General features: G+C 40.4%; 1 protein-coding gene across 1 annotated transcript in view; it reads left to right on the top strand.

Moving 5' to 3' along the window:
• TMEM47 (transmembrane protein 47) overlaps nt 1-19598 on the top strand; it is a 36822-nt gene extending 17224 nt beyond the window's left edge. The window contains exons 2-3 of the mRNA XM_084612975.1: nt 491-631; nt 15004-19598. Coding sequence (XP_084469101.1) covers nt 491-631; nt 15004-15182 — 320 coding nt within the window. The 3' untranslated portion in view covers nt 15183-19598. The remainder of the gene's footprint in view (nt 1-490; nt 632-15003) is intronic.
• The last annotated feature ends 1008 nt before the right edge of the window (nt 19599-20606 follow it).

Genomic DNA, 20606 nt, shown 5'->3' with positions numbered 1-20606 from the left:
TTTCAATTGGTATTCTGTTGTTTAACAATGTGATTAAAACTGCGATTAATTATAATTATTTTTTTAATTGTGATTTTGTTTTAGTTAATCGCATTAATTGACAACCCTCGTATTAACCTTTATTCTACATTAGGGGAAAGCTGTGATTTAGATTGGACTAAGCTAACACATGTTAACTAATCCTGACCTAACCTTGTCCTTTCTCCCTAAACTGGAGAAAGCCAAAGACTCAACTCCAGCAGTTGTTACTCAGGCAAAACCCCCAGTTGAATCTTGAGAAAGGATTGCAGGATTTGCCTTTTAACTTGCATCTATCATATGAAGCATTTAAAAACTCCTGAAGGATTTGTACTCATTTAAAAAAAAAATGGTTGTGAGTTTCCTCAGGTCCTGATATGTTCTGTACCTGTCCTTTATAGTTCTCCTTTTCCTCTGTAGGGCAAGTGTTTGTTGTTTTGCTGCAATTGTTTTTATTTCTTTCTCTTTCTAGACTGGCAGATAGCGACTCTCGCTTTGCTTTTGGGCGGTGCTACCATCATTCTCATAGCTTTCCTGATTGGTTTGATCTCTATCTGTGTGGGGTCTCGGAGGCGGTTCTACAGACCACTAGCGGTCATGCTCTTTGCAGCAGGTAAATAAATTAATCACTTCCAGAACTGTGTTTAAAATTTTATTCGTACAGCTTTACTTTCATGCAGTAGATGTCCACTGTAGTCATACAGAGACATTTAGTTTGTCTTATCCCAAAAATACCTAATACTATTTAGCATACCAATTTTGTAATATGTTAATAATTTTTACATTTACATTCTTGCAGCTTCTAAATCCAATGCAAATAAATATTGTCTGAAGTACCTGCTGCATGAGGGACTGCAGGGGATAACTCAAAAGTATCAGCTTTTTGAGGAGGTTATTTTGTGTTGCTTCATGTCCCCCTTTATTCTTCTTGAAGCCCATTCTGATAAATTTTAATGTTCTTTTTTAAAATTTGAGATTGAAAAATCAATTCATAAGGGTGAATGAACCCTTGAAGCCATAAGGATGAAAATAAATAGGATTAAATTTTAAAGGTGTTTGTTTCTGCTCCTGCACCACGAGAGGAATTAATTTCATTGTTTAACTCTTAATTATTAATTTTAACAGTTGTCATATACTTTAAAGCTCTTCTTTGATTTTCAAAGCACCAAAGTGGAACAGTTTATGCAAAGATACACGGAGACCTTAAGAAAGACCTTTGAAAAAAAAATAGGCCCCAAGAATTCTGTAATAACTGCCATACCAAATCCTATCCTATTATGCATTCTGGTGTTTTTCGGCTTGGCCAGTAAACGATATATTTCCCTCCGCCTGAGATCCACCAAGCATGACTTCCCTTCATCCTGTCAATCATATCTGTGCTGGAGCCAACAGATTAAGCCTCTCTGATAGCCCATAATGAAGAGACTGACAGATACATCTAGTCTGCTAGATGGATTTAAAAAAAGCCATTTTCAAGGATATGAAAAGATAGGCCCTCAGAATGTGGAGGGTATTTAGAACTGAAACAAAGCTCTGGGGAAGGATCTTGCTGCCCCCTGCTGTATGTATTAATACAGTTGGCCTGCTACAATTTAGCAGGAATAGGGACACGCTTTTATGCATGCATGTAATATAACTGTTTTCTTTCTCATTTGCTTTTACTGAGAAAATGCAAAATAGGTTCAGAAATTTTGAGTAGAAATGGATCTTTTTGATCTGTGTGTGAATAAACTGACACATGCCCACTAAATGAATGCACTAGTCTCTTTTTTAGTTTTTTTTAAACTCACCTTCAACCATAACATTATAAAACACTCCAGGCAGTTAATTTCTAGGGAAATGGGATTATTGTACTTCTCTGGTGGTTTCTCATTTGGCCTTTGACTCCAAGTCTCATAATACTGTGCAGTAATTGCCCAGAAATATACTGCCTATCATGACTTATTGCTTAATTAATATGTTATTAAATTTGTAGCTTTTTCTTTTTTTATAAAAGCCTTGCTTTCTCTTTTCATGGAGACAGGGGGAGAAAGAATCCCAATGTGTACCACTGGGATTAAAGTAAATTTGCTTGTTTATTACAACAATTCTGCTCTTAACACTTACCTACATCAGTATGACTATATTAAAGCTCTACCTTGTGGAAGATAATTTACCTGTTTCCTTTACCCTAGGTTATTAGTATTTAAGAGCCATGGCCCAAAATGTGTTGGAGGGAGGGATATAGTGAGGCTGAGAAGAGCTGCCCTGTGCAACAATGTTGCCTGGCAAATCGGTGGGAAATAGTTTTGGGATTTAATGCTGACGTTGTCATTTGTTCCAAAGGGTCACAGCTCTTCTTTCAACTATCTTTGGAGTTGGACAGGGGCCAGGGAGCACCTGCGAGACCTGTGATGCTATTGAGGACATCTAGGCTGGAGCACAGAGGTGTTTTCCCTCCATGCAGATGTCTCTAGATTCAGATTGTCTTTGTGGATTTCAGAATATTTTAGAGGTTGGAGGGTCCCAGCTCCAGGAACCTGCATGATTATGGTTAAGAATTTATTCCTTCTCCCTTCAGATGGAGATATCTACTCCAGGCAGAACAAAAGAAGTGCCTAGAGCCACAGACTGTGTGTGCTGGGGGCAGATGAGAATGTGTAAGGATGGGAATCAGCCCACCCCATGTCACATGGTGGCCTCCAGAGACTTTAGATTCTGGACAATTGTTGAGGGCTTTTGTGATTGACTACCACTTTGGTTTATTTTTTTTCTCCCAGCAAAAGGCCTTAGCTAGTAAGTATGTGTGTGTAGTAGGATACTTGGGGAGTAGGAAGGCAGAAGCACAACAGATAGTGAAGCAACCCTGGCTAATTATTGAGAATGGGCCAACACAGGGCAGAAGGTAAGCTAGAACAGCAGATCGGGATAGCTTACATGTTAATACACATCTGAAATTAACAATGGGTAAGTAGAGGAGCAACTGAGGACAAGGTATATTTAAAAAAAATAAGAACAAAAACAAGCCCCTCTTCTGCAAAACACTGTGAAGCAAACAGGATGCTAGTCAATCATTCCCTGATCACTTTGCTTGTTTGTATATCCCGCTACCCTTGGTATGTCTTGGCCTTTTAGTTTGTATACTCTCGAAGGCAGAGGCTGTCTCTTCCTGTGTGCCACACCTGTAATAATAGAGCTCTCATCCAGATAGTGGCTTTTGAGCACTGGGCAATATAAGAAACGACTAATAAAGTGAGCAGGCAAATGCTGCCCCCTGTTTTCAGGATGTGTCAGAAGCGCTACAAACTGAAACTTGAAGCGTGTCCTCAAAGGGATTTCCATAGTAGGGCATGAGTTCGTTGTGAGTATGTAAGCACAATCTAGTTTTAGAATAATGTATATTTCATTTGTATTTTGAGTTACACTCTCTGGTAGGAGCTCCCCTCTTGGGTAACTACTTGTCATAGAATCATAGAATCTCAGGGTTGGAAGGGACCCCAGGAGGTCATCTAGTCCAAGCCCCTGCTCAAAGCAGGACCAATCCCCAACTAAATCATATTTGTTCCAAACTCTTACCACCCAGGATTGATTGAAGTGCCGTGCAGTTGATTAGCAGAGCCGCTCGCATCCAGCTGGCAGCATGTATTCAGGTGCCCCTCCTCCCGCTGCTTCATGTTGCTCCTGCCCTCGGCCTTGGAGCCCCGGCTGCTCCTGAGACGCTCCTGCTGGCTGTGCAGAGCGGGTGGGGAGGGGAAGGGGGAAGGGGATACTGATGTCAGGGTGTCCCCCTGCCCCTGTACTCCAGCAGGGGAGAGGGGACAGCCTGGAGGGTCTGAGGTCTGAATGCTGTTCCAGGTGGTGAGTGAGTGCCTTTACCTTAAAGAGAGAGCGCACGGTCTCTCAGAGTCTTCCCCAGCACATACAATCTCTGTCTGTCTCTGTCTCTCTCTCTCTCCTTTCTCATTCACACTCATGCACACATGCAGTTTGTGTGTCTCTACACACACCCCTCCCAACACATACTTGTGTTATTGTTGTTTACTTCTTGGTACTTCCTGCAATGCACATATATTCTCTGTAATTTTAGTCTTTCAAAGTGTGTTATTTTAGTTTTTTGACTGGTCTATGCATTTCATAATTTTTATTTCTCTTACACATAAATTGAATTATTTGAATAGTGACTTCTAAAATGCCTAACCTTTCCTGGCTGGAGTGATTATCTCTATGGTAACTTTTAAAATATATATATTATATCTAGGTTTTTTCGTTTCTAGTCGTGGCGTACAGTACCTCGGTGCACATAATAAAATTTATTCCACACATGGATGGAAAAAATTAGAGGTAACATTGATCAGGGCTCCTACTTATCTTTGTGTTCTGACCAATTCTTGTATACAGTTTCTGTGACATTACGGAGGATACAATCTGGACCGTTGGACAGCTGTGTCCCCTCAATTCTCCAATCTGGGGTACCTTTTCCATTGCTTTGCCGGGAGAGTAACCACTGCTGGTCTGCTCACACACAGTTCTAGCATGTAAATTACTCCAAGTTATACTGTATGAGTGCTATAGCCAGCCACTCATCAATGACACTGCAGGGAAACACCAGAAAACTCCTAGTCCCAGACTTTCCCCCAGAAATGTGCATCTTGGACAATACAAGCTCATATAAAGTCAGTAATTTCATGAAAAGAAAATGATATGCATGAATCCTGTTATCCCAAATGAAGTTTCCCAAACACTTCAGTCCAACCACACTGGTTTAGATAAAACAGATTTATTAACTGTTTTACAGAAAGATAGATTTACAGAAAGATAGATTTTAAGTGATTACAGGTAATGAGGCATAAAAGTCAGAATTGGTTACAAAGAAATAAAAAGTAAAACACAACTAATACCTAACTTAACAAGCTAAATGACTTCAAAGCCAAGGTCTCTCTCATCACAAGTTCCTCCTGTCTTAGTGGCTGAATCTTTCAGTCAGGATCCCTCCCCAGTCCAATGCTGCTCCTTTGTTCTTCAGGTGTTGGGGATGCCATTGGTAGAGAGAAAGGAAGAGATGATTTGGGGCATTTGCTCTCTCATCTTGTAGTTATTTCTCTTGTGCAAGAATCCTCTCCAGCTGAGGTTCAGGAGACAGAAACTCTGTGTGGACAGGAACCTCAAGTTGCTTCTTTGTCAAAATGCAGATTCTTTGCCCACAGCTTCTCTCATGCTAAAGAGTGGCCACTTATATCAGGTGATGGTCCATTTGATCTCGTGGACGCCTGGCTGAGGCGTTGGCTAGCCTTTTGTTTCTGGGGAAGTGGTTTGTGACTGCCCTTCAGAACATGCTGGAACATGTAATATCTCACAGTGGAATCTTATAACTTTACATACTATGTGGCCACACATATTTTACCAAGACAATAATGATCAGCAAGTCATGAGTTTTCAAATGATCCCTCACAATTCATACTTTGTACAAGTTTTATCATGATCCTCTAAAAGGCATGGACGTAGGGGTACACACTGTCACAGTTTCATACCTAGAGACTGCCTCCCAGCCCAAAAATCAGATTCTTCTCCTGCACCCAGCATAATCTCTTCTTCCAGTTGGAGGAGATTGGGCAGCAAGAAGTAGGGTAAGCCTTCTGCTTCCAGACAATGGTTGGCTAGAGAGCTGGCAGGAAATCCCACCCCTTTGATAAGTTTTAGGACTGAGTCAGGGATTTTCTTTAAAGGCCATCACCAACACCTTGAATAGTACCCGAAAGCCCTGTTCAGACTGTTTGGGACCAGTTCTAGCTGAGAGACCCTTCTCTCTCTCCTTATACAATTCCAAGGCAGCGGAGATCAGTTAGGAAATGCTTGCTTTCAGACACTGCATTTCAACACTTCATGACAGTGTGCTGGGCACACGCTCCCTCTCCAAGGGCCCATGTCTTTGAAATTCACTTCCCTTCTCGGCTCATTAGAATCCAAATCTAGTGATTATAAGGGCATGATGCACAGGATTTGGTTGACTTTGTTCTTAGTTGTTTCACATCGTATATCTTGCATGTCTGCTAATCTTTGAAATTACAGCACCTACCAGTTATTACTCAGTATGTGTGTGGGGGTGGGGGGTGAGAAGTATATTTATATAGCAGTACCTCCATTTTCATAAACATTTTCCAAATAGAAGGCTGTATTGACTGTTGTTCAGCGAAATCTTCTTATCTTAACATTTTTGAACAAGATGAAAAAAGCTAGTGGATTACTTTTTTCCTATTTTCAGAAGTGTTGTTCTTCTGCATATACAGTGTTATAAAAAATTCTGGTTCAAATGCAACTTCCTGGAGAGAAGTCTTGGAAGTGCAGTAGAATACTTCATAAAAACAAGCCCTGCAGGGTGGCCTGGACTTGAATATTTCAGTTTGTAACCAGGACTAGCACATTTTGAGTAGCAAGAATTTATTTTAAGCTTTTTTTTTTTTCTTGGGCTACTGAACGAATCAGCGAAGCCAGGTCAGGATGCCAGGAAGTCAGACCAGGGGAACAAGAGCAGAAGCAGGATAGATCTCAGTTGTTCACACAGCTGCCTGTTGTTGGCTTATGTGATGTCAGCGGACCAATTGGCTACTCTGGGATTCTGCCAATGGGATGTCTGTCTCTAACTGGGGCTGGGCTTTGTGGGTTGTGGATCAGACATTGTCAGAAGGCACCAGGTGGAGGGCTAAAGTGTGGCTGCTCTTGTAATCCCTGTGGACCTGTGTTTGAGGCCTGTGAGTCATGACAGAAACTTTCCTAAATGTACTGATTGTAAGCTTAGTGAAACAGCCCAAACTCATAGATCAAGACAGTTCTTAAATCAAAGAGAGCAGCAACAACCACCTGGAAACACAGCTAGTGACAACCAAAGTCAGAGGGAGATGCTGGATGCTCAGCACTTCTCCAAATTAGGTCACTTGTTTCTCGGTCTGAATATGGATTTACAAACCTACCTCTAAGCTGCTATTTTTACAGTTGTAGCCATGGAGCCAGATGTTTAACTCCTGAAGAACTAATCAAGGCAACTTAATGAAGTCGGTGAATTAAACAAGTGAGAGATTACAATAGCAAACTTGAGAAGAGTGAGAAATAGTTTTCTTTTAAAAGCTAAGAGCATGACTGTGATAATTCTGCTCATGCTGTGGAGTACCATACTTCACTCATGCTCTCATTGCCTTCAGTGTAGAGTAGGTGGTAATAACTCGGTGTGAGTAGCAGTATCACAATCAAGTCCTAAATGTTGAGAGACCAGTTGGTTCAAGGAATAGTGTGGTTCTTTTATTTTCTTCTGTGCTTTCAATTAAGGACTGGATCCAGCAATTGGATCTATATGCATGGACTGTTCTGTTTGTACAATGTTCCAGTGGTTTGGGAGCAACAGAAATAGGGTGATTACCTGTCTTGAATTGGGCGGGACAGTCCTGAAATGTAGAGTTCAAGACCCAGTCCTAGGCTGAATGACTCTGGGACAGCATTTGTCCCCAATTCCCTGCGGTGCTGCTCTGTGCTCAGGGGCAGTGTCAGCCTCCTCCTAATGTAGGAGAACAGAGGTGGGCCTTAGCTCCTCCTTGCCAGGCCAAAAGCCAGAGCCAGGCAGTCGTAAGAGCTGCGCAGGGAGCCCGGGCCACTGTGGGTAGCCCTGGACCCTCCACCTGCCCTGTTAGGCATACCCTGGGCAGCGCCCGGGGGTGGGGGAGGACATGGGCTGGGGGTTACTGTTGGGCCTCCCAGCCCCCCTCCCTTCCGGCTTCTGGCATAGCCAGGGGCAGGGCCTCGGGGAAGAAGAGGAGCAGGGGGCAGGGTCAGAGAGGGGGTGGGGCTTCTGCATGTGTTCCACTTTCGTCTTTTGAAAAAGTGATCACCCTAAACAGAAGATTTTTACTGTTGATAGCTGGTGGCCCCAGAACAATCCCTTAGTGGATGGGCATCCATGTCACAGAAATCTGTATCTACGGTGGCCAAAGAGAGAGAGAGAGAGGCCAAAGACTGATTGGCCAAGAAAACCCCTCTTACTTTTTGGTCTCTGTCGGATATGAGATGCATTGGCAAGACAGGAGCAGTAGCACAGAAGCCAGCAAACAGAGCTGAAAACGGGAGTTTGAGTGGGAGTTGTAAGGGGAGTTTGGGGGAGGGACTGCGTGGTTGTGTGTGTGTGGGGGGGAACGGGTGGTTCCTTGACAGGAGCTTAAGAGGGAAGCCTATCACAGCTACAGAAGCAGCAGTGGTAGTGACTCAAGGAATGGAAGAGATAATGAAGATGACCATGGAAGCTGTGGCATGCATGTTATCCTGGAGCGGTACCTGGACAGTGCTTTGTTTGTATGATGAGCTGCCTGATAGAGCTGATGGTAGCGAAGTGCTGAGGTTTGGATTTTCAGGTAGAAAATATGATTGAGTTTTGAAGGGGATTTAAGCTGATGATAGCTGGAAGACGAGAGTAGGCTGAAGGGAAAACTCAGGACTGGCAGATGCAAGCTGGGCTGGAGAACTGAGAGTAGATTGCTGGATAAGGAAAGTGGCCAGTGGAAGCATGTGATTACAAGAACTAGCCAGAGGAAAAGACTGGCTACTGAAGGAGAAATAGAGCTCAGGAACAGGTTTGCTGAATTGGAAAATGAAGGGGCACAGCAGGCAGTAACAGACTGTGGGAGGGCAAGGAAGAAAAGAGCAGCTAGTTCTACAAGAAGAGAGGAAAAGTCGATAGAGATAGCCAGAGTTCGGAGCCCCAGGAGGCTAGAGGATGACTTGCAGAAGACTGCAAGAGAGAACAAAAGATACGAAGACTTGCAGCCAGAAGGAATGGAAGGAGGAAGGCCAGAGAATTGCAACCATCAGAAAGAGGCAGGTCTATGTGATTGGGGACATCCTACTAAGAAGGACAGAGGGACCTGTTACCGGAGCTGATCTGGAAAATAGAAAGGTGTGCTGTTTGCTGGGAGTTAAGATATGGGAGCAGGAAATAATCCACCGATTGTCCTTCATGTGAGAACAAACGACACAACTGGATTCTCGCTGGAACGCATCAAGGGAGAGTATGCCAGGATGGGGAAGATCCATTAAAAATAGAGACTCAGGTGATATTCAGTGGGATTCTTCCTGTCCCTAGAGGAAGAGAATGAAGGAGAGAAAAGATTATGATAATCAACAGATGGCTCATGCAGTGGTGCTATAAGGAGGGCTTTGGGATGTTTGATCACTGAGAGGCATTCATGGACAGAGGACAGTTCTTCTGGGATGGACTCCACCTGAGTAGGGAGGGAAATAGATTTCTGGGATGGAGGTTGGCACAACTGGTTAAAAGCTTTAAACTAGGAATTCATGGGAGATGGCTGGGAGATGTTAATTTGCAGTCTCCACACGTGATTCTAACATTGAGTGGGAGGACAATCAAGTAAGAGAGGAGAAAGCAGTGGAGAAAGGAACAATAGGGTAGGAGAATGGACGTCAAGAGAAAAGAAAGTGCCAGTACCAATGACACTAACAATCAGGTAGGTGATACTGGCAGTAGAATGACCATACCTAATCAGGTGAACAATCTGGGTGAAGCCCAGCAGAAACAACTAAGATATCTGTAGGCCAATGCAAGGAGCCTCGGTAACAAAACTGAGGAAGTAGAACTTCTGGCACAGAAGAGAAACCAAATATAGGGATAACAGAAACATGGTAGAACACTAGTCATGACTGGAATACAGGTACTGAAGGATATGTGCTGTTCAGAAAAGACAGAAATAAAGGTAAAAGTGGTGCAGTAGCATTGTATATTAATGACAAGGTAGACTCTAAAGAAATTAAGTGATAGAATGGATAAAACAGTCTTTCTGGGTCAGAATCACTTTGGGGGAAGAAAGGCAACAGAGGCTCCACTGGGTTAGTACTTGGGGTCTGTACTGGGATCCGTTTTGGATATGAATAGAGACCTCTTTAATATTTTAATGAAATAAATACTACTGGGAATTGTAAGATTATGGGAGGTTTTAATTTTCCAAATCTAGATTGGAGGACAAGTGCTACTAATAATGTTAGGGCCCAGAAATTCCTGAAATGTGATGACTGACAGATTTCATCACCAAATAGTCCCCGAACCAACAAAAGGTGATGCTATTTTAAATTTGGTATTGGTGAGTAGTAAGGACCTCATAGAAGAACTGATTGTAGAGGATAGCCTTGGTTTGAGTGATCATGAGCTAATTCAGTTTAAACTAAATGGAAGGATAAACAAAAATAGATCTGCAACAAAGGTCCTTGATTTCAAAAGAGCTAACTTAAAAAAATTAAGGGAATTAGTTAGGGAAGTGGACTGGACCAAAGAAGTCAAGGATCTGAATGTGGAGGAGGCTTGGAATTACTTTAAGTCAAAGTTGTAGAAACTATCTGAAAACTGCATCCCAAGCAGGGGGGGAAAGTTCACAGCGAAGGGTTGCAGACCAAACTGGATGAGCAAGCATCTCAAACAGGTGATTGAGAAAGCAGAAAGCTTACAAGGAATGGAAGGTGGGAAGGATCAGCAAGGAAAGCTCCCTCTTGGAGATCAGAAGATGTAGGGAAAAAGTGAGAACTGCCAAAAACCAAGCAGACTTGGACCTAGCTAAGAAAATGAAAACCATAGTAAAAGATTCTGTAGCCATATAAATAAAAAGAAAACAAGGAAAGAAGTGGGATCACTAAGCACTGAGGATGAGGTGGAAATTAAAGATAATCTAGGCATGGCCCAGCACCTCAACTAATACTTTACCCTACTTTTTAATATGGGTAATGAGGAGTTTAGTGGTAGTGACAGGGTGGCTAATAGAAATGAAGATATGGAGGTAGAAATTTCCACATACGAGGTGGAAGTCAAACTCACACAGCTTCATGGAATCAAAGTGGAGGCCCCAGATAATTTCCATCCAGGATTATTAAAGGAACTGGCACATGAAATTGCAAGCCCAATAGCAAGGATTTTTAATGAATCTGTAAATGGAGAATTGCTAATATAGTTCTTATTTTTAAGAAAGGGGGAAAAAAAGTGATCCAGGAAACTACAGGCCTGTTAGTTTGACCTCAGTTGTATGCAAGGTTTTGGAACAAATTTTGAAAGACAAAGTAGTTAAGAACACAGAGGTGAACAGTAACTGGGATAAAATACAGCATGGTTTTACAAATGGTAGATCATGCCAGGCCCACCTCATCTTTCTTTGAAAAGATAACTGATTTTTTTTAAGCAAAGGACATGCAGTAGGTCTAATCTACCTGGATTTCAGTAAGGCATTTGTTACAGTTCCTGTGGTAAATTATTAGTTAAATTGGAGAAGATGGGGATCAGTATGAAAATTGAAAGGTGGATAAGGAACTGGTTAAAGGGGAGACTATAACGCGTCAGACTGAAAGGTGAACTCTCAGGCTGAAGGGAGGTTACTAGTAGAGTTGCTCAGGGATTGCTCTTGGGACCAATCTTATTTAATATTTTCATTCATGACCTTGGCACAAGAAGTGGAGGAGTGCGCTAATAAAATTTGAGAATGACACAAAGTTGGGAGGTATAGCCAATACAGAGGAGGACCAGAATATCTATCAAGATGATCTGCATAACCTTATAAATTGGAGTAATAGAAATGGGATGAAATTTAATAGTGTAAATTGCAAGGTCACATATTTCAGGACTAAGAACAAAAATGTTTGCTATAATCTGGTGATTTGTCAGTTGGAAGCGACAAAGGAGGTGAAAGACCTGGGTGTAGTGGTTGACCACAAAATGACTATGAGTCACCAATGTGATGTGGCTGTGAAAAAAGCTAATGCAGTCCTAGGATGCATCAGGTGAGGTATTTTCAGTAGAGACAGGGAAGTGTTAGTACCGTTATAAAAGGCACTGGTGAGACCTCATCTGGAATAGTGTGTGCAGTTCTGATCTCTCATCTTTAAGAAAGATGAATTCAAACTGGAATAGGTGCAGAGACGGGTTACAAGGATGATCAGAGGAATGGAAAACCTACCTTATGAGAGAAGGCTTGAGGAACTTGCCTTGTTTAGCCTAACCTAACAAAGGCTGAGGGGAGATATGATTGCTCTCTGTAAATATCACAGAGGAAGAGGAGTTATTTAAGTTAAGCACCAATGTTGACAGAAAAACAAATGGATATAAACTGGCCATCAACAAGTTTTAGGCTTGAAATTAGGTGAAGGTTTCTAACCATCAGAGGAGTGAAGTTCTGGAACAGCCTTCCAAGGAGAGCAATGGGAGCAAAAAAAAAAAACCTAACTGGCTTCAAGACTAAGCTTGATAAGTTTATGGAGGGGATGGTATGATGAGATTGCCTACCATGGCATGTCGCCCAACTGTTACTGCTAGTAACAAATATTTCCAGTGGTTGGAGATGGGACATTAGATGATGAGGGCTCTGCGTTACTACAAAGAATTCTTTCCCAGGTGTCCGTCTGGTGGGTCTTGCTGACATGCGCAGGGTCTAACTGATCACCGTATTTGGGGTTAGGAAGGAATTTTTCCCCAGATCTGATTGGCAGAGACCCTGGGGATTTTTTCACCCCCTTCTTTCAGCATGGGGCATGCGTCATTTGCTAGTTTGAACTAGAGTAAATGATCGATTCTTTGTAACTTGACATCTTTAAAATCATGATTTAAGGACTTGAATAACTCAGCCAGAGGTTATAGGTTTATCACAGGAGTGGGTGGGATTTAAGGACTTGAATAACTCAGCCAGAAGTTATAGGTTTATTACAGGAGTGGGTTGGTGAGATTCTGTGGCCTGCAATGTGCAGGAGGTCAGACTAGATGATCATGATGGTCCCTTCTGGCCTTAAAGTCTATGAGACAGTGTTGGGTTGAGATTCATTGGCAGGACAATTTTGTGCTATTGTTGTTGCACTTCCTGTTCTGCCAGTAAATCGAGGGCTTTAGTCTCTAGTGCAGTCAAATTGGCATCTTTTGGTAGCACTAAAGCCATTTACTTAAAAGAGGAAAAGAGTGCACAGGGAGGATCTAAAAAGCAAAATGAAAATGATTTTTGTGCAATAAATGTTTAAACACCAGGATAATACAATTAAGATGTATTTCATTTTACTATAATTTTGCAATGTAACTTCAGACAGAATTCTGGAATTCAGAAAAGTCATTTTTTTAGTGTAATTTTAATCTGGCACTGGGCTCACAGAGGATTATCTCTAAATAGCGTTCTTATTTTTATTACATTTAATACATTTCTTTGTTTAAAAAAATGTGGTGTTATATCAGATAGCTCTGTGTTTTCAACGATATATGCCCCAATGCTGCAATTACTTAAGCATGTGCTTATCATTGTGGTTGTGAATAGTCCCACTGAAATCATGGGGCTGCTCCTGTGCGCAAAGTTAATCATCTGCTTAAATGTTCATGAGATCAGGGGCACATTGTGTATTTAGGATGAGAAAAGGCTGGAAATCACATTGCTCTGGTGTCTTTTCTCCTCTTGTGCACTTGCAGTTCATAGAGTTTAAGGTCAGAAGGGACCATTAGATCATCTGGTCTCACCTCCTGCATAATACAGGCCATTACATTTCACCCATTTATCCTTGTATTGAACCCAATAGCTGGTTGTCTCAATTATGCTAATGGTAGTTATGTACCTGCATTAGGGAAGGATGGACCATTATAAAACTGAGCTCTCCAAACAGAAAATTAGGTTCTTCATCCATGCATGCACACACAATGCACTCTCACTGTAAGCATATTCCATTTGGTCAGGATACAACACAATAGTTAACCAGGTTTATTGAATTCCATTGCAAATGTGTTTGGAGCATATTCCTCTTGCTGTATGAAATCTTCTGACTCTCTCAGGGACAGTATCATAGAAAATAATGATTTTTAAGCATCTCGCTTCCTAGAATTTGCTCTGTTTCATCAGTTTTGAGCCAGAGCCAGACATATTTTTCCTCTCTGTATTTACTGTATGCAGCAAATATTTTTCCACATATTAGAGTTTTATGACTTCACAATAGGTGACAAAGCTTTATGAATTCCTTTGGTAATCCATATAATATATTATTAATCCTGATTATAGTAGATGATGTCTACATAATATATAATTCCATAAGAATTATATTGTAATTGGACATATTAATATCGCATACTGCTCGTCGTTTAGAATAAATTGGTTGAGTGTGAACTGTATTTCTTCAGGTTCCTTTATTCCTCCTCATCTTCGATGTGTTCTATTTATAGTATCCATTTGATTAGTCAGTTTGGTTTTATTACAGAGAAAATGCAAACTCCAGACTTAAAAAGGTAGAGAAAAGGAAATTGAGAAGAGATTGGTGTTACTTCAAATCTCCAGGGAACAAATAGAATCATATCATTATCCAATAGCAATAACATTTGTTCATCTCCTGGGGAATATATTGGAGTTGCTATACTCTCTATGGATTAAATAAAGTTTGTGTCAGTTTATTTTTATGTACAAGCAGAGCAAAATATACAAATAAAAATTGGACCAAAGGTATTTTTATAATTACTTTTTAAAAAATACAAAAAGGTAAATGACTTGCTTGTGTATATTACCAAGTACCCTACATTTAGCCAATTAAATTACGCAGTTATGCAACTTAACAACTTGTTAAAGCTGCAAGACTAAACAATACAAAATCAGATGGTATTACACAGAAATAACATGTTGGAGTGTGTCTGGGGGGGGTTAACAGTTTTTTTTTAAAAAGGAAGGAGGAGATTGGAGGACGGACAGAGGGAGGGGAAAAGTGGAGAGGTGAGGTGGAATGGAAGTCTAGCATTATTTGAGCTATCTCAACATTCTTTACCCAAATGTATCAAGAAGCAGGATCCAAATTTCTTCCAATTCATGTAATTGCTCTCTGTGTTGATAGGCTGCTATTTCTTTCGCTGCTAACTGAAATAGGTTCATGTAACCAAAGGCATTTTTAATGTGAGTGTTGGTAATGTAATGTTTGTGTTTTTATGTAAACGAGTAGAACCCTCTTCTGACTTTTGGTTAATTTCTCTTTCAGTTGTTCTTCAGGCGTGCAGCCTAGTCCTTTATCCAGTCAAGTTCATCGAGACAGTCAACTTGAAAATATACCATGAGTTCAACTGGGGCTATGGCCTGGCTTGGGGTGCAACTATATTTTCATTTGGGGGTGCCCTCCTTTATTGCCTGAACCCTAAGATCTATGAAGACTACTACTAGTGCCACTTTAGTTTGGGGGAAAAAAATGGAATAACAGAAGGGTTACTCCATCTTTTCTAACTCGCTGTTTTTTAGAATACTTGTGGAGCATTAAGCAGTCGCTCTGTTGATTTAATAGCCTTTGCCTTTTGGCCGCAAACACTATAACTAGCTTTTACATCCATTTAAGAGAACTGCAAAAATTAAGATTACTGATCTTACACAGGCAAACGTTGCAAGCTGCTGATACGTTAATGTCATTTTTCTTGACAACAAGCGAAGGATCTACATGACAGCGATCATTGCGAGGGACGTTGCTGGAGTGAAAATGCAGTGCCTGCATCTGCCATCGCCTGCAGGGGAGCAGCTGGCATAAGCTCTATTTAGAAGTTTCCTTATATCGTGGAGGATTCAGATGTCATGATAAGCAGGTGGTGCCATCTTATATCGATAAGTGCTGTTGGGCCCTGGTCGCTTGCTAGAAAAAGCTGTTGAGAAATTAGTTGCAAATGACCATGTGTTGGGGGCAGTGAATGTAAATGATAAATGAATTTCGTAATGTCTGCATTGGACAGTTTGCTGAAAAAAAACCCGGGAGTTTATGCATTAGCAAGCCACATCTTCCCTGCCAACTATGGCAGATCCCTGAAGGGAAGTCAAAACCTGGAGACACGTGCTTCTAATTATGTGGCTGGAAGTTGTCTCAGCTCTGAGTATTGTGGGGTGGGACGAGGGGTAACGGGGGCCTCAAATTTCCCTGTGGCAAATAAAATGAGCTGCATTTGTCTTCATGCCCTTTTAATTTCCAAACTGTGCAGTAGAAATACATGAATAACAAGTCCAACTATTTTTATAGAAGGCATTTGTTAGTATAAATGAGTATATATATGTAAACATATATAAACATATGCAGAGGAAGAAACACATTACATCTCAAAATGGTAATATTTGCTGTAGTGCAGTGGTTAAAGCACTAACTTTGTATGCCTTCTTAAGAGTCTTGGATCGCTATCTCCATTTAGGGTCAGTAATGCAAAATAAACATCTTAAAATTGGTTGCTTTCTCTGTATGCCCTTATGCTCTGTTTTGATGGGAAATATCTAAAAGGTCATATACATTTGAGGTGGAATTAAATCTAATAGCTAGTTGCTTGATACTTATTACAAGTATTTATTTTTTTTAAAAAAAGCTGTTTAATGGAGAGAGACTACCACTTTCTAAAAATCCAGTTAGTTTCTGTCTCTAATTGAAAGAATGTAGCTGAGATCCAGTTACGTACAGTATAAAAATGTTATCAGTACAGTATGTACTCAAATATTTGTTTCAGAGTAGCAGCCGTGTTAGTCTGTATCTGCAAAAAGAACAGGAGTACTTGTGGCACCTTAGAGACTAACAAATTTATTGAGCATAAGCTTTCGTGAGCTACAGCCCACTTCATCGGATGCATTCAGTGGAAAATACAGTGGGGAGATTTATATACACAGAGAACATGAAACAATGTAACAACATGAAACAATGGGTGTTACCATATACACTGTAACGAGAGTGATCAGGTAAGGTGAGCTATTACCAGCAGGAGAGGAAAAAAAACCAAACAAACCTTTTGCAGTGATAATCAAGGTGGGCCATTTCCAGCAGTTGACAGGAACGTGTGAGGAACAGTAGGGGGGAAAATAATTATCACTACAAAAGGTGTGTTTTTTTTCTCTCCTGCTGGTAATAGCTCACCTTACCTGATCACTCTCGATACAGTGTATATGGTAACACCCATTGTTTCATGCTCTCTGTGTTTATAAAATCTCCCCACTGTATTTTCCACTGCATGCATCTGATGAAGTGAGCTGTAGATCCTGAAAGTTTATGCTCCAATAAATTTGTTAGTCTCTAAGGTGCCACAAGTACACCTTTTCAAATATTTGTTTTTCTCCGAGTGTAAAGGTTGATTGACATGCGTCTATTTACTACTTGCTGAATGTTTCCCACTTAAAACTTCCAGAGTCTATACAAATGAAATGAGACCCAAATTAAACTAGGGTGGAATTTTTAAATTGACTTACACAGCATAACTTTTATTTTTGTTTAATATTTGCTTATTTGGGTACTTTGAATTAATTGTGAACATATTTTTATACAACTCTAATATACAACTTTAGAAATAATTATTTTTGTTAATTGAGAAATTTAAAATATATCCTAGTTGGGCCTCTGTAAGAACAGGGACTTTGAAGCTGTAAAAATGCTTTCGTATTGTTGATGTATTGCTGGTTCTGCAAAAGGATTGCAGAATTACTTAACATTAGGACCACATCCTATGTATTAAATGTACTCGCCACAGTTTTCAGAGAGAGGCAATTCAGCAATAGGTATAGAAGAAGCGTAAACCTGCTTGTAGCCTGTTGTTAAAAGTATTTCTGTCAAACAAGACCCAGTTCTTAGCCAACATAGGCCTCTCTGGGAGAGAATGTGTAATATCACAGGAGAATAGTCCACATCAGCACTTTTCCCTGGATCAGTGATGATTAGCTAGACTAGGATGACAGAGCAAAATGATAGCTTCACTTAAATGTTTTTGTGCATCCTGCTGAAGAGTGAGGGCAAAAGGACATGAGGGAAAGGAGGAGAGCACCTTTCACTTTCTTGCAGGCAGCTGAGAATCTTTGGAACTCTGCATTTTTTCCTGCGTGACTTAAAGCCGAGGCCTGGCATGTGGTTAACTGCAAATCTTTCTGGACTGCAGCGTAACGCTGCTCTTATTTAGCTGCATTAGGAACATTGTGTGATGGAATGGGAATTAGGCTAATTTTAAGAAGCCTACTGTGAGTGGATCTCTGTTCCTTTTTAGGGGAGTGGTGGTTTGGTGCTGACCGTTACACAGCATTTTGCTTCGTACAAGGAGAGGAAGCCGTACAATGCTCGACCTATGTCATATCTACTAATCTTAATAAACTCTCTTTCTCTTTCTGTGTAGCTAGAGAGAAGATATTCAGTGGGCTATTGCATATACACATAAGTTGCACATATACTGGAGAAAACACAATTCATAACACAAAAGGCCTTTAGGCAAAAATTTTCAAACTTGAGTGCCTAAAGTTAGGATCCTGTATCCATATTTAGGCATCAAAATTTGGGGGGGTGCTTGATTTTCAGAGGTTCTGAATACCTACAACTTCCATTGAAGATAATGGGATCTACAAGTGATCAGCACATAATCACATAATCAGTTCCCTGCCATTGCAGCGGCCGTGGGCATTGGTGGCATCTTGGTCTCTTCTGTTCTCTGCATGTGGGACAAAGTTTAGTTTCCTGAGGACTGAAATGTTTTGTTCTAACTCAAAGGCATCTGAGTGAAATTTAATGGCCTGTGTTATATTGATCAGTCTAGCTGATCTAATGGTCCCTTCTGGCCTTAAACTCTATGAAACTAGTTGGATTTGTGTGTGGGGAAACTTCTCAGAATCAGGTCCTTTTTATTTAGGGGCCTAAGCATGGAATTAGGCACCTAATTTTAGCCTATGCTGCTGCTTTTTCCCCTACCATGGCCAAGATTGCCAAATATTGAATGTTTTGGCACCAAACTAAAAGTAAATACAATGTAAAGCTGAAATATTTTTTCTACCCATAGAATAAAACACTCCTGTGTTGGAGTGTATTTACAATAGACTTATCATTTTTATATATTATTCTTATGTCATGCCTTCATCATTTCAGTTATATTTGGCTTTATCTCACTAGCAAGGTAATTTTTCACACCACAAACCCATTGTTTCTCTTCCAGATATATATAGTGAACTTGCAAGCAGGGCTAGTTATTTTTATTTTTTAAGCTTAAAGTATACTATCTGGTGCAACAAGTACCAACCCACTCTTTTGAATTTCTTGCACAACTACATTTAGCTTTTGTAAGTTCAACATGTAAATTTTAAAGACATAAATATAGAGACCTATGTGTTTGAAATATGAATGATATATGGATTAGCATGTAACTGTATATTATTAAACATGCAATGAACTAACTGGTAAGTGAAGTCTAATCTTATGGCTAGCAATGTAATTTATTCAGACTGTATTTTTGTACAGAACAGTGCACACTAACCTGTTGCCTGTGTGTCCTCTATAATGCCTAAAACTGTGCCTAGAGATTTCATTTGTCTTTACAAATCAATCAACTAAATACTTCATGCTGTTGATGGTATTAGTTTCTCTAATGTTGTTCTCTGTTTATTTTTGGAAAGTGTATGGTATGTTTATTGAATGAATCCGTCAAAATGTGGTTCATTTTTAATGGTCATTATTAGGGGGAAAAGACAAGTTTTTTTATCTAAGCTGTTTTAAGTTTGCTGTTTTATTACCATTTTTGCATTTCACAACTTTTGTAGCTTACAAGAAGTTATATGTGAAAAAGTAACTAAAATTAAAAAAAGGTTACCCGAACAAAATGCACTTCTTTTTGCCCTGTGTAGAATATTTAAACACTGAAAAGTTCTGCCGCTGTTTTTGTCTGTGTTTACTTAAATGAATTTGTCTGGCACTTAGATATCACAATAAGGGCAGGTTTATAAAAAATAGAGCCAAGTTCTGCCCTCGTTAGTATCCTGTGGGGTTGACTGTGGTATACATCTCGGCACTATTCAGCCCCAAATGCCTTTATGTAATATGTTGTAACCTTTGAATGACACAGCCCTTTAACTTATTAAATAAAAAGCAATGTACTGGCATTCAGAATGTACCACTCCAACTACTTCAATGGTAAATTAATCTGCGATATTCAGTATTCTTTTCCGTATTTCCAGATTATACAGTGCTATTTTCTGTATGAACCTGAAGTATGTGTTACTTTTTCACTTTTTGAATAATCTTTTACACTATTCTTCCCTTTTGACGTGGAGGGGAGTATTGAACTGTGTGTTAAAAAGCACAGCTTAAATAAAGAAAACATGTATTATGATCTCCATAACATTCAGGTTACAGCTTGTCAACCTCTTTCTCACACTGATATGCTGAGATCTACTTGAGTGCACTCCATGTGAAAATGCTCGTTTCACCTTGCAAACATAGTGCAGTGTGCAGCATGCCACAAAGAGATGGACAGTGTTGCCCATGCTTGCATCCAAACAGTTTTGAAGGCAACACCATCTTGCTTTGAATCTGCCAAATGTGCACTCAGCCACCAGCCTGCAACTGCCAAGTATTTTACTGAGCTTTCTTTTGCCAGGTTCTTTGAGCTCAGAGTACGGTTTCATGAGCCATGGCACGACAGTGTAAGCAGGGTCCACTGTCATTAGTGGGCACAGAGACCCCGTTGATGATCATGTCATTTGGAGCAAATAAGGTCTCTGCTTCTCCAAACAGGTAAATGCCAGATCTTAGCACCGTGGCATCATGCATCTTGCCAATACAGCCTGCTCTGGTGTCCACAAACCTGCCCCTTTGGTCGGCCAAGGCCT

This window comes from Lepidochelys olivacea (assembly GCF_965140295.1).
Source record: "Lepidochelys olivacea isolate rLepOli2 genome assembly, chromosome: 1".
NCBI classification, from domain to species: domain Eukaryota; kingdom Metazoa; phylum Chordata; order Testudines; family Cheloniidae; genus Lepidochelys; species Lepidochelys olivacea.
This window is presented reverse-complemented; position numbering and strand designations above follow the sequence as displayed.